Genomic DNA, 14,169 nt, shown 5'->3' with positions numbered 1-14,169 from the left:
CAGAGAACAGTGCACTGTGGGTAGCTATCCCACTGTGCAACTTGCCACCATATAGCGCAGGGTGTTTTGGGCAGGGTTTCAATGCCTTATGGGGCCAAACGAGTTGTGCAGGGGTGACTGGGAACATGGTTTCAATGTCCTGTGATGGAGTTTTCTCCATTCCATAATTCTATCTGCATCCCATAATGTTTCACACCTCTTTTCAAAAGCCCCCCAAACCTGTGTGTCCGACATCTATGTGAGAAGCATGATCCTGCACAGCTCTGCACTGTTGTGACGAATGTTAACGAGCACAACTCGCCTGATCCTGCAGTATTTGCAGAGCCTCCAGAGGGGCCGCGGGGAACATGAGAATTCCTTAGAGGCTAGCTTGCTGTGGAACATAGAAACAATTCAAGGTTATTGTTGGCATTCACAGAGTAGCTGCAGACCATGGAGAACTGGTTCTGGGCCCGAGAAACAAGCACTGACTGGTGGGATCGCATCGTTATGGGATGGGATCATGAGCAGTGGCTGCAGAACTTTCAGATACGCAAGGCAACATTCTTGGAATTGTGTGCAGAGCTCATCCTGGCTCTCTGGCCCAGCAACACCAAAATGAGAGCTGCACTTATAGTGGAGAAGTGAATGGCAATTGCTGTGTGGAAGTTTGCAATGCCAGATTGCTACTGATCAGCTGGGAATCAGTTTGGAGTTGGGAAATCCACTGTAGGGGTTGCTGTGATGCAAGTGTGCAGGGCCGTTAATCGCATCTTGTTACAAAGTACTGTGACTCTGGGCAATGTGCAGGACACAGTGGATGGTTTTGCAGCAATGGGGTGTCCATACTGCGGTGGGGTACGATAGATGGCATGCATATCCCTATTTTGCCACGGAATACATCAACAAAAAGGGCTACTTTTCTATAGTATTGCAATCACTGGTGGATGACCAGGGACTTTTTACCAACATCAACACCGGTTGGTCAGGGAAGGCGCATGACGTGCACGTCTTTAAGAACACAAGCCTGTTCAGAATGCTGCAAGCAGGGACTTTCTTTCCAGACCAGAGGTTTACCCCTGGGGATGTTGAAATGCCAATAGTGATGTTGGGAGACCCAACCTACCCCTTACTCCCGCAGCTTATGAAGCCGTACACCGGTCACCTCGACAGCAGCAAGCAGCGCTTCAACTACAGGTTCAGCAGGTGCAGAATGACAGTTGGATATGTCTTTGGCAATTTGAAAGGCCACTGGCGCTGTCTACTCACCAGATTAGACCTCAGTGGAACAAGACGTCCTAATGGTTATAGCTGCCTGCTGTGTGCTTCACAATATCTGTGAAGCAAAGGGGGACAAGTTTCTGCTGGGATGGAGATGAAATGGCTGTCTGTTGATTTTGAGCAGCCAGATCCCAGGGCTATAAGAAGAGCTCAACGGGGAGCCATACGGCTTAGGGAGGCTTTGAAAGACATTTTTAATAGTGAGCCACAGTAATGTGTCTTGCTGTAGTGTGCTCTGCCTGGCATTGGTTTTTTGCACCCTAATATGAACCTTGTGATGAGTGCTGTGTGTGTAGTATTAGTATTAGAACATTGCAAATGCACCTATTGCTATTATCTGAATGATGTCAGCCCCACCCAGCATATGTTGTGAACTAATAAAGAGGAAGTCAGTTTCTATAAATACTTTTTTTATTCTAAACTCGTGGACATATTTATAACTGAATGAAATTTTATAAATACAGGGAAAAGAACTTTTGAAGGGGGGAAAACAGTCATTTTCATTTCACAAACAAATACACCAACCATGTCTCTCACAGGTCAGTGCATGTGCAGCTGTTGTTGTCTGTACTCTCCCCCAGGGTGGAGTGGGAGGGGTAGTGCAACAGCCCGGATGCAACGTGGAATGTGGGGGCAGGGGGTGTAGGTAGGTCCCAGAATGCAGTTCTCTATAGTCTGCAAAGGGAGGTGAGCTTGGTTCTGTTGAACTTGAAGGTTAACTAGAGTCTCCAGCATATCGGTCTGCCACTTAAGAAGCGCTAGCATCATCTGCTGCACTTCTCTCCCTTTTTGTGTGCGTTTTCTCCTCTCTGCACTATCCCTGTCCATTCTGTCCACGAGCACTGGGTTTGGAGGATCTCTTGGAACATGTCATCATGCATGTTCTTCCTTAGCCTTATCTGGCTGAGCTGCTCCACTAGTGTGAATGGAGAGACCCTCAAGGCCACATTTCTAGCTGCAAAAGACACAATGCACAGAAGGACTATTGTGAGTGTATTCACAAGATAAATGGAAACTTGGTATACTGAACTCACTCCCCTTGATCCATGCAAGTTACAAGCACTACATTCTCATTTCTCCTTGGGATTCATAGAGCACAGCAGTAGTCTCCGCCATGGTGAGTATGGCCTGAGAGGAAGGGGGTGAGTTGGGACAATAAAGGGGGGGACAGGTGGCTCACGGGCATGAATATATGCAGATAGGGCGATTGAACTGAATATTGGCACAGTTTTCCACAGGTGGAAGTGATTTTAGCTAATATCTCACTCCTGACAGTAACAGAAACTGAAAGAGAATAGCTCCTGCAGACCAGGCTTGTATGCTGCTAGTCTGTGTGCTGCAATGGTACCTGCTGAAGTAATTACTGAGTGGTGTGGGAAAGTGTCTTACTGTGGTGGAAGAAATAAGGCAGCCCGCCCCAGAAACCTTCAGAAGAGGATTGCAAACCATCCCCAGGAAAGTTTCCTCGAGATCTCTATGAAGGATTCATGGAACATCCCAGTGCACATAAACTATTCTTCAGGGCCCCTTCTGCCTAACTTCACAGGGGAATGAGAAGCAGATAGTGACTCTGCGTCTATTGGTTATTTCTTCTAGCTTGATTAAAAAAGAGTAAATGAACAGATGTGTCCCTGAAATGTCAAAGCAAACTGCCTACTTCCCCTCCATCAGGCTCACCCATGCTGGACTGTAGGGACTGGCTTGACTGCTCTGGAGTCAAAAACTCATCCTGCCTTGCACCACTAGATCCCCCGATTGCCTGTCCCCCATACTCTGCCTCCCCCTCCTTCTTCCTCATGCAACACCACCTCCCCACTGTTCAGGCTGGGGCCTGTGACTCCAGCTCCCTGAAGTATCGTGGTGGTAGGGTTTCCACCGAGGTTGGCATTCAGCTCTTTGTAAAAGTGGCATGCATTCAACTCTACACCAGAGCAACTGTTAGCTTCCCTTGCCTTCTGGTACATCTGCTGCAGCTCCTTGGCTTTCATGTGGCAGAGTTGTGGGTCCCTCTTATAGCCCTTCTCCCTCACGCCTCGAGCGATTTGCTCGTACATATTGACGTTTCTCCTGCTGGATCAGAGCTGTGCCTGTGCAGCCTCTTCTCCCCACAGACCCAGGAGATCCAACATCTCCTGTGTACTCCATGCAGAAGCGCCTCTAGTGTGGAGCTGGCATGATCAGCTGGGCAGTTGCTAGTTGAGCTTTCCATCCCAAGCAAACAGAAAACGGAATTTCAAAAATTTGTGGGGCTTTAAAAGGGGGAGGGCATGTACCTGGCCACTGGGCAGTGGAATTCAACATCATGACCAGAGTGATCACGGTGGGGCATTGTGGGATAGCTCCTGGATGCCACTAAAGATGTTAATAACACAGTGTCTACACTGACACTCCATTGACTAAGTGCTATGCCTCTTGCGGAGGTGGACATAAGTCAGCGTAGTGGTCGAGTTACATTGATGGGAGCAAAATTTTAGTGTAGACACTTAGAGTTAAGTTGATGTACCCTGCTTTGCATCAACCTAGCTCAGTAGTGTAGTCCAGGTCTAAACAACCCTTTGTATCTGATCCAGGAGTGGCATGTAAGTTCTTAGCAATGGACATAAGTGCCTTCTGCTGGTTTGAGACTGGTCAAACCAACGCAAATCCTCAAGGAGAAAAAAAAAAGCAAGTTATGGAAACTGTTTTCCTTTAGAAAAACTGATACATTATGACATAGTTTTTAAGTTACACATGAGGTGCCATGCAAATCTGCAGGGTATGTAGGCAATGTTCTCTTAGACTTTGTCCCCAAATCTGTGGAATTTCTGCAATTTTATTTTAATTGTTCATTATGTTATTTGGCCTTACTCTTAATCATACTGAGGGTTATTCGGAAATATTTTAGCTTTTTATAATAAACTCCTTTTGCTAATAATCCAAAATTTTATATAAAACCTATCTTAACTTACAAACTATACAAAAGGACTTCAGTACTTTAAAGATGGCACTAAATACCATTTCTACCATCATTTAAAGATATCATATTTAAAATTAACAAGTATCTCTATCCGAATAATCAAAGGCATAGTATGTTTATAGTGTTATTTCCGCAGAAGGCCTTTCCAATGAATACTAAGTGTTGAAAGACTGTAGTTAACACCTCATAGAGATGGATAGAGAGAGTTAACATTTTTTGCTGTTGACCTGGTTGCAGATTCTGAGCATGTCTAAAATAAGCAAATTGAATGTGTTGGGAGATAGTTAGTGTTACAACGCAATTTGGTCTTGACTCTGAAGCCTTGTCCAGTCTAGCTTAAAACATGTTTTAAAAATGTTAACTTTAACCAGCAGCAACACATTACAACTTGTCCTGGCTACAGTAAGGTTTTATTTTAACTTATTGAGGTGAAGCCTTAACAGAAAGGGCACCCTTTCTAATAGTGTTGAATCTTTAACAAAGTTGTTTCAAGCATTTGAGTTAAATAGGTGTTTTTAAAAAAACAAATATCGTACAGATATTTAAAAAGTCACTTATTCTTTCAATCAGGTATAATTGCATGGCTTCTCTAATGTCATAGTTCTACCATCCTCTAGTTGTTCATAGTGCCATTCAGGGGGAAATTATATTAATAGAATTTCTAACATTAAAAAAGCAGCAAAAATATTTTAGAATCTTTCAGGCCACCCTTATAGCTTTTCTTTGTAGATCACCATTTTAGTCTATAGCCTAGTTTTGTATTTCTTGGAAGTCAGAGATTTTTTTGTCTTCTAAAACTACAGCATTCTAATAAAGTGATTGTTCTTCATGAAGTTATAAATGCATTTTACAACCTAAAATCCATTTTCATGAAGTTTTGCCAGGAATTGGTCCACATGTTTGATGCAGATTCTCTTCAAAGATAATATGTATGCGATACATAAATCCATGACCTTTTTTATGAAAATGTCAGACACTTATGGTTGCTGTATATAAGCTGCTAGAGAGATTCCTTTTCTTCATTCTATCTTCAGCTAAATTAAAACCAAATAAATTCACGTTCAAAACACATATGAGTGTCTTTCTACTTAAACTGTCTACTGAAAATATTCTTTTAATGCTGATAGATGTTTCCTGAGTTTTGTCTAGAAATGTCTTGGATATCAGATTCTTAAATGCGCAAAAATCAAGCTAACAATACTCATTTTTACCTCCCCTCCCTGTTGTATGGAAATAGCAATTTAAAAAATAAGATTTAGAGAAAACTTCTGAAGTTGACATTCAAGCTAAAATCTCCTCTAGTTGCTAAGATACATAGCATTTTTTATTCTTAGTGCTGGATGTGATCTCTTACCCTTATCCTTTCAAAGATGGTTTATCTTTAAAATGAATGAACTTGACATAGCCTTACAAGAAACTAGCCATAGAAATATTCACATCAACAGAACTATTCCCTTCCCCCTCTGAATCCAAACTTGAAGTAGCCCTTAACTTGAAAGTCATCACATCAACTTCAAATGACTTCAGTGCAAACATTGTTGAGCAGGAATGTCTCAACACTTTCAAAACAGGCGTCACAGAACCTATTATGTTGCCAAATAAATGCCACTGAAGCACTTTATGTTGCATAAGCAACTAGAGTGAGAAGCAATCTTTCCTTGTAACCAAGGAAGTTTGCCTTAGTCAAATCTGAGCAAGGACTTTTGCATTTACCCTTTAAAAATATTACTTGAAAATATGATGGTGTCCCCTTTTGACTTGACATGATGATTAACATATCCTTGGGGCCTGGCTTTTCAATTGTGCTAATTTGAAAAACTCATCATGAGTTGCTCATGCTCAGAGGTGCCCACATTTTCATACTGTGTCCGGAACCAGGTCTGCTGGGGAGTTCTACCCAGGACTGTAGTCACAAAGGAAAATCTCTGGAAATTAATTTTGTTGGAGCCTAATTCCCAGGAACTATAGGCATAGGAGCACCTTCCAGTAAAATAGTTCTGCAGCTTCACAGGAGCATCTCTGTCCCTCCAGCCAATTGGCAGGCCTTTTCTCGACTAAGTCTTGCTAGTAATCTGATCCATTCTCTTCTCTGTAGCTTTCCCCCCACTTTCAATTCAACATGCACATGAGGGGACCCTTCCACTGGCCTGGTGAAAGCAGATTTGCTCAGTTCACTTCCTCACCAGCTCTGCTCCTTCCTTTCGCACTAATGATGGTTCAGGCTCTGCCTGCTGGATGGCCAGGCAGGCCCAGCTCAACCAAGACTTCTAAAATGTAAAAGCTGGACCGATGGCATCAACTAACCCTGTTCCTCCTGCTGAACCCTGTTCCTCCTGCTGGACCCTGTTCCCCAGTGCATCCTATGACTGCTCTCCTGCTGGTTCCCCCTACCTGCCTTCACATTTTTAGTGACATGCCTCCAGCCTATCAGCACAGCCTTGAACACATTCCTATTCTTCTCTTATCTAAGGGTATTTCCTATGACCTGGGGTTGTCATGCATCTCAGTGATGCTTTTAGGCCAAGGCCATCACTTTGTACCCCCTAAGTCTGTCTCCTGTATCATGGCTAGTCCTGGTGGGGACCCTTCTTTTTTGTCTACCTTTTATTCCTCCTGTCTGTTTCCCCTTCTTTTACTCTGAACTAGTCCTCACAGAGAAAGCAAGAGGGGGAAATACATCATGTGCTTCCTAAAGTTCCTATTCTGCATAGGCATTTACTGTAGTTGTCACATGGATATTATGTAATTACAAATGAGAGGGAGGTGGTTCAGGATGATGAAAGGGAGGGGAGGTATCCATGAGCTAGTCTGTAAAATGTGATCTTCACTATTAGCAAGTTTGAGAGCATTGTTCTAAGTCTAATCATAATTATCTGCCAACCTGAAACAAAACTAGGGGAAATTGTAGATTATTTTTGACATGACAGACAAAAACAGCGCACAAACACTCTTTTGATTTTAAAGCTATCTTTATCTGTTTCTGGATTAAAACTTGAATAAAAATGAACTGTGTGTCATAAATGATAAATTGTGTTTAATCTTAGAGTATACAAAGTTTCTAGACTATTTAACATTTGTCTTGACTTCAGAAAGTTAATTAGTTTCTGGGTTTTGAAATGAACCTTTTTAGCCAACCTTCATTGTCCTTCAGTTTTTTCATGATTGACTTTGGAGAGGAGTGACACTGCTCCTTTAATGGAAGGTCCTCCCTTTTATAACAAGCCTTCACATACGGAAGTTTTCTGGGAGAGGGGTGCTGTGGGGCGAAGGAACGTTGGTTTTGAGGAAGTGAGAAAGGGAAGTTCTAAGCTTTATCATACAATGCCATGGAATTTCAATTTCTCTTCCTTACATTCTTGAAGGGGTGGAAAAATGTATCCTGTATACTTAGAGCACAACACTGTCCCCAACAGGAGCAATACCAACTCCTCAGGATTGCCTACACTAGAAACACTGAACTCAAGCAGTATGATGGTCCTGGCCTTTACAAGGGTGTAGCATAATTTGTTCAATAATTTTAACACTATGAAAGGTAGGAACACTATTGTATTATAACATGGTGCCTTATGGTACATTTTTGTATTTGTTTTTGGTGACGATGTGCATGTAGTGTAATGCATCACTGGTAGGTAAACTGATCAGCTCATTACTCTAATGGCATTTTGTATCACTACTTAAATGCTCAAGCGTGAGGTACAGATTGTTGCTTGAGAATTTATCTCCTTATAATAACAACATATTTGTGGAATAAACCTTGCAGCAAACATCATTAAATAAACATGTGTATGGTATGCTTGAAGTTCTTACCTGTCAAATGTTCATTTGTTTTGTTTAATTTTTTGCCAGTATCTATGGTTACCTGAGTTAATGGGATGTTCAGCACTTATGGATGAATTACTTCACCTCCTATTTTTAGACAGAAGAATTTAAATGAGCAAATCCATCAGATATGCTACAAACAGCTATGTTAGTATTTCAAATGGTTACCTCAGTAATGCATTTAAAAATCTGGGGAATGTTCTACAGAACAATCTTTGTTTTTCAGACTATCAGTACTAGGATTATTCCCATAGGACAAAATATATAACTTAATTTCTATAGTTCTACATTTGAAATCTGTAACGGGTGTTTAACATTCATTTGAAATGGGTTGCAGGGAGGGGAGTTCAATCAGTTTGAAGTGAAAGAAGTTTAAATGATAAAGCACTGTCTCATTTTAGTGAAATCTAGATTTTTGCTTGTAAATGAAGTATGGTTAATGGCTATATTTTATTTCATGGAAAGCAGCATTATTGTCAAAGTGTGTGTAAGAATATTTTACTCTACATCTTACAAGATTTTTAGTCTCTTAAAATACTTTGGTATCTTACATTAGAAAAAATACTTATGATGACCAACCTCTATTTTTAATCGGATTGCAACAAGTGCTATTTTGCACTGTAGTAACATTATATCAGGGAACCAACATATGATTAAAATACCATTAGGTCCAGTCTAGATTTTGAAACTGTTTTAACCATGTCCCTGAACAGTGCAAAACCTTGGGCTGAGTAGTGCTGCAGCATAGTTCAAGAACACTATTAAAACAGCAAAGTCCTTTCCATGCTGTTGGTTAGAACTTTGTTTTAGTTGATGCTATGGGACAATAGTATTTTAATTGGACCTAGCCAGAACTAATCAAATAAAGCTGTTACATACCCCAATATTTCTTTTGAAGGAACAAATGGATTTTTGGCATGAGGGCAAAGTGTAAGACTTATAATACTCTGAAGTTTGAATTTTTGAATATTGGAAATTTGTTCCATTAGATCTGTGTGGGTAGCTTTCTATAAATATCCCTTTCAGCTTGGACTGGATCATTTCCTTTTCCAAATTCCTGTTACTATAGTATTTGACAATGCCTTGATTTGCTGAAACTAAACTAAAATAGTTCCAGTTGAGAATGCACAACTGCAGCCAAAAGAAACATCTTCCATTGTTATCCTACGAAAACTAAATACCATCTATAGAAATATGGTTAACCAGAATAAGAATTGAGAAACAGAATAACTTACTTTCTCTAATAACTTGCTGTCTCTGAACTGTACTGAGGAAAGGTGAACCGCAGCAGGATGAACTGTTTAAGGAAAAAATAACTCGGTGTATCTCTGAACATACACTGCATCAACTCAGCTTTATTGTCTTATCTTTTATATCTGTTACCTTTTCTTTTAATAATTATGTAATAAATTAATTTGTATTGTCAGTTATTCTGTTTACCTTTTCATAAGTCCTGTCCCTCCCCCTCCCCTCCCCTCCCCCCCAAACCTACACGGGATAAATACCCTAATTTGTATCTGTGATATTAATGTTGAAATGAAGATTTATGATTGGGTGGAGCAATAACTGATTACCAGAGTCTCAATCTATTTTATTGTCGTTCCTAGGAAACCAGAATCCGTGCTGTGGATAAGGGCACCAAGAAAAGAATTAATAATTTTTCTGTTATCAACCCTGTGGATGGAGAGGCTGTCACCCAACTTTTTGCAGCTGACAGCAGGGAAGAACTTCATAGGTGGATGGAAGCTTTCTGGCAGCATTTCTACGATCTTAGTAAGTATGCAGTTTTGGCAGCATGTCCTTTTAGTGGCGTAGCTATGTAACATCAAAAGAAATGTTGAACAATCTGAACTGAAATTACATAATAATCTGTCACCTGTAATGAAGAGAACAAAAATGTTCTCCATGTACACAGTGGGTAGTGTGTTCTCTGCCACTGAAAAATAGAGGTATTTTAATGAACCATAGTCACCTCCTCAGGGCTCTGATTTTTAACGCATCCTATAAATTCCAATAAGTCCAGAAACATCCAGTCTGAATTTTCTCAGGAAATCAAAATAGACGTAGACTTCTTGTGTTTTCTGTGTGTATGGTTTCAGAAGAGATTGGTCTGTTAAGCAGTTTAATGAGGTTATCTTTCAAAGGCCTGCTGGAGTCTCACCATTCTTCCCTCATCTGTAGTAGTAAAATATAGTTACTTATTTTGTTGAATCCTGATATCATTTGAGAAAAATGGAAACCTTTGGGTATGAAGCATTAGAGAGAACCTGAGGATGCTGAGCTGATGGTTGGCCTTTGAAGTTTATTGAAAATTTGGTTTGGATCAAAATTGGATTAACTATTGCAGATAGAAAAGGTCACAATGACTGAGGCCCGACCATGTAGGATTATGGCACCCATGATTCAGTGTTTGCTTAGATAGCACTCTGGGTGAATGAGTTGTCAGTTTTATAGAACTAAGCAGTCAGGGATGATCTGACTCCAGTGGTACCTCCTCTGTTTTGGTACCCCTTCTGACCATAAGGTTTTATACCTGGCATTTCCCGCCCCCCATCTCGCACATGACTGTTGGTTAGGGCTAATAAAAATAGTAGGTGGGGCTTTACTGCTCAAGAGATACATGAGATAATTGGTGCCTTGTTCCCTAGTCTTGTTTTTCCAGTGGTGAAATGTTTCAGTGTGTTCACTTTTAGATTTCTAGAGGAAGCTCACTTACTGACATTGGCTAAACTGTGTGACTTCACTGCTCTTACTCTAGATAAAAGATATGCTCTCTAGGTGTAGGACAGTTAAATCTCACTTGCCTTTTTAGTCTCTTTAAGTAGTATATTGTGTTGCTTGCTTAAACTTAACTCCAAATATTACAGGATGAAGCGTGCAGAGGGATTGGTTAGCCTTAGGGCAGGTCTACGCTTAACTCGCTCCTCCCCGAGCGATGCAAGTTACAGCAACCTAAGCGCTTCACACAGGTGCTATGTCGGTGGGAGACGATCTCCTGCCGACATAGTTTCCACCTCTCGTGGAGGTGGAGTACTTATGCTGATGGGAGAGCATTCGCCCATCAGCATTGAGCATCTTCACCAGATGTGCTACAGTGGCGCAGCTGCACCAGTGCTGTAGTGCTTCTAGTGTAGAACTGCCCATAGTCGTCCCACTACTGCACCTTTAAATGTAGCATATTAAATGCATAAGTAGATAAAGAATAGAGATACCATTTGATGGACTAAGTTTAAAAAAAAAATTAGCTGGAGTCTGAAAAATCGTATTCTTCATCAGGTCATGGGGAAACAGAGCCAGGTAGATAGAGAGTATCAGTATTGAATTGGGAACCACACCAATAAAATCGAAAAACTGGGGTTTTGGAAATTGGGTATTCTGTAGTTTTGTATTTCTTCTTTTATAGCTCTCTTTATTACAATTAATTAGAAAAACCACAATGTAAAAACTAGTATATCCTCCTTCTATTAGATGGGGAAGGGTGAACGGACTACTTTTTTTTCCCCCATTATAGATAACATTAGAATACCAGTGGATTTTCTGAGATCGTTTCTTGTAGTATGGGAAAAACTAGGTCACTTGGCATTCAAATGCCTGTTGTTCCTTGGTGGTTCTAAAATTCTCTTAAAACTAATGTGGTCAGAAAAGAAATGGGAGTGAGAGATTAGTTTGTAAAAAGCAATTTTACTGGCAGGGACTATTTTCCTTAAAGTCAAAATCTATTAATAGAAACAGGTTTCCTTGGCTTTGGTTAACTGCTAAGAGGCTTTTCGTGCTCTGATAGCCAAGAAAATTATTAAAGTCAAAACTTCCAAATATAACTATGGTATAATATTAGGTTTGCTGTATACTGGATTCTTATACTTCCAGATGAATAACTTGCATGAAGCTTCCTTGCTTTAAACTGTTATGTTTTATCTGATATTTGAAGATGTAAACACTTACAGGCTTGTATTTGAGGATTTTTGTGTGAGTTACGGGGTTTTAGCCTTGCTGTCTGATAGTACTGCTTGGTTGATTAAATTGGAGCTCTTAGTTTAATATCTGCTTATAATCTTTGTGTTAAGGGTTAGGATGAAATTTCAGTTGAACATACAGTATCTACAAAAAGAAAAGGAGTACTTGTGGCACCTTAGAGACTAACCAATTTATTTGAGCATAAGTTTTCGTGAGCTACAGAAGTGAGCTGTAGCTCACGAAAACTTATGCTCAAATAAATTGGTTAGTCTCTAAGGTGCCACAAGTACTCCTTTTCTTTTTGCGAATACAGACTAACACGGCTGTTACTCTGAAACCATACAGTATCTAGTGAGGACTGTTGCAACATTATAGATACTATCCAGATTTGCTTGTTATAGGTAGTTCACAAATGCAACTTAATGACTTAAAACTCTTTAAAAGGTGGAGTGTTTACATTCTAATCATTGTTCTCTATTCCCTCTCAGGCCAGTGGAAACATTGTTGTGAAAAATTTATGAAAATTGAGATTATGTCACCACGGAAACCACCTTTGTTCTTGACAAAAGAGGCAACCTCAGTCTACCATGATATGAGTAAGTGGGATTTGTCTTTTCAAGCTGCAGGGTAACAGAAACAATGTTGTCTCTGTTCAAATAGCTTCTGCTCTTGGTGTTAAAATGCTGAATTTTTCAAAGGCAAGGTCAGATAATATAATGGAGCACCATAATAAACACACCAAGGAGTTCATTATTTTTGTCCTATTATTAAGAAAAATATTTAATATGAACACATTTTCATACCTTGAACAAAAAAAAAATTCAATATGAGCTGTAATTAAGGAGCCCTAAAAACATTTAGACAAAAAAGCTGTTGCTAGAAATAAACGTTCACCATAGAAATAGTTCAAAATCCAGAGGATTAAAATGTAATGGTTTTAAATAGTCCAGACTACAGACCAATAATGCCTTTAACTAGTTGCATTCAATTACTGTTTTTTCCAAGCTATATAAGATCTACTTAGAAGTTGTTTGGTTGCTGGCAACAAGCTTCAAAAATAGACTTGTAAAAAATCTCTCTAAAATGGATTTGAGCTGTACCAATGTTCAGACATCAATTTTTGCATAGCGAAATACAATGCAGAGGGATTATTTTAATAAAATATGTTACAGAAATAGTTTTTATAGACTAGAAGTAGGTCATTCTATTTTAATGGATCTGATGTGGTATTGGCTGAAAAACATTTTATACGGATAAGTTTAAATGTCTGCCTGCCTGGTGCTTGATCTCCTGTCTGAATTGCAAAAATGCTCAAATTGACATGTGGGTCATTGAGTTATAATGCATCAGTGCATTAATTTAACAGTCTAAAAAGTTATATTTGAGCTATGAATACAGAGCAGAAAAACACTAAATCACATAAGACATGAAGGTATACATTAAGTTTTGTAGCATGTTGCTGCAGATATTTAGAGACATCACTGAGGAATTTTAAGTGTTTCCTGACCAATTATGACATTCATAAATAAATACAAATCCACAATCTAAATTTTAAGAATTTATTAAAGTTGTTTATGTAGGATCTGTGTGTGAGGGGTTGTCACCCTGGAGTGCAGTCTGGAAGCCGTGAGAAACTGTTGCGCCCCTCTGACCACTCAGTTGTACTGGCCCTGCCCACACTGCTTCCTGGGTTGGGGACACAGCCAGCCTCACCCAGGCCCTGTTATCAACCAACACAACAGCAGGTGGTGCTACGCTCCCAAACTGAGCTACCTGAGAGTGCTTTACCTAAGCCACCCAACTACAAACAGCCAGACCCCAGCCAGCGCCCCTCCCCCCACCCCGGGAGTATAAACCCAAAATTATATAGTCTTGCACTGCACAGGGATCTGTACAGTGTAAACTCATTAATATGTCTGCCCCTGCCTCAATGTGGAGAGGAATATGCACACTTGTGTTAACCAAGCTGAGATTTTTCCCCAGACACTTCACTTAAAGGCACACTGGTTTAGATTATAATAAAAACAAGTTTATTAACTTCAAAAAGATTTTGTGATAAGTAATAGCAAACAGATCAAAGCAGATTACCTAGTAAATAAACAAAACTGCAAACTAAGCCTAAGATACTAGAAAGAAAGGATATGAATTAGCAAATTCTCATCCTGGCTGATGATACAAGC

The 14,169-nt window shown here is 40.0% G+C and overlaps 1 protein-coding gene across 4 annotated transcripts in view; it reads left to right on the top strand.

Annotated features, from left to right (window-relative positions):
- The window catches only part of RTKN2 (rhotekin 2), a 354,426-nt gene that overhangs the window by 329,590 nt on the left and 10,667 nt on the right, over window positions 1–14,169 (top strand). For all 4 annotated transcript variants that reach the window (XM_048859307.2, XM_048859306.2, XM_048859308.2 and 1 more), the window contains 2 exons: window positions 9,643–9,808; window positions 12,478–12,585. In XM_048859307.2, coding sequence (XP_048715264.2) covers window positions 9,643–9,808; window positions 12,478–12,585 — 274 coding nt within the window. The remainder of the gene's footprint in view (window positions 1–9,642; window positions 9,809–12,477; window positions 12,586–14,169) is intronic.

The sequence above is a fragment of the Caretta caretta genome, chromosome 7, assembly GCF_965140235.1.
Source record: "Caretta caretta isolate rCarCar2 chromosome 7, rCarCar1.hap1, whole genome shotgun sequence".
NCBI lineage: Eukaryota > Metazoa > Chordata > Testudines > Cheloniidae > Caretta > Caretta caretta.
Note: the sequence above shows the minus strand (reverse complement) of the source record. Positions and strands in the feature narration are given on the sequence as shown.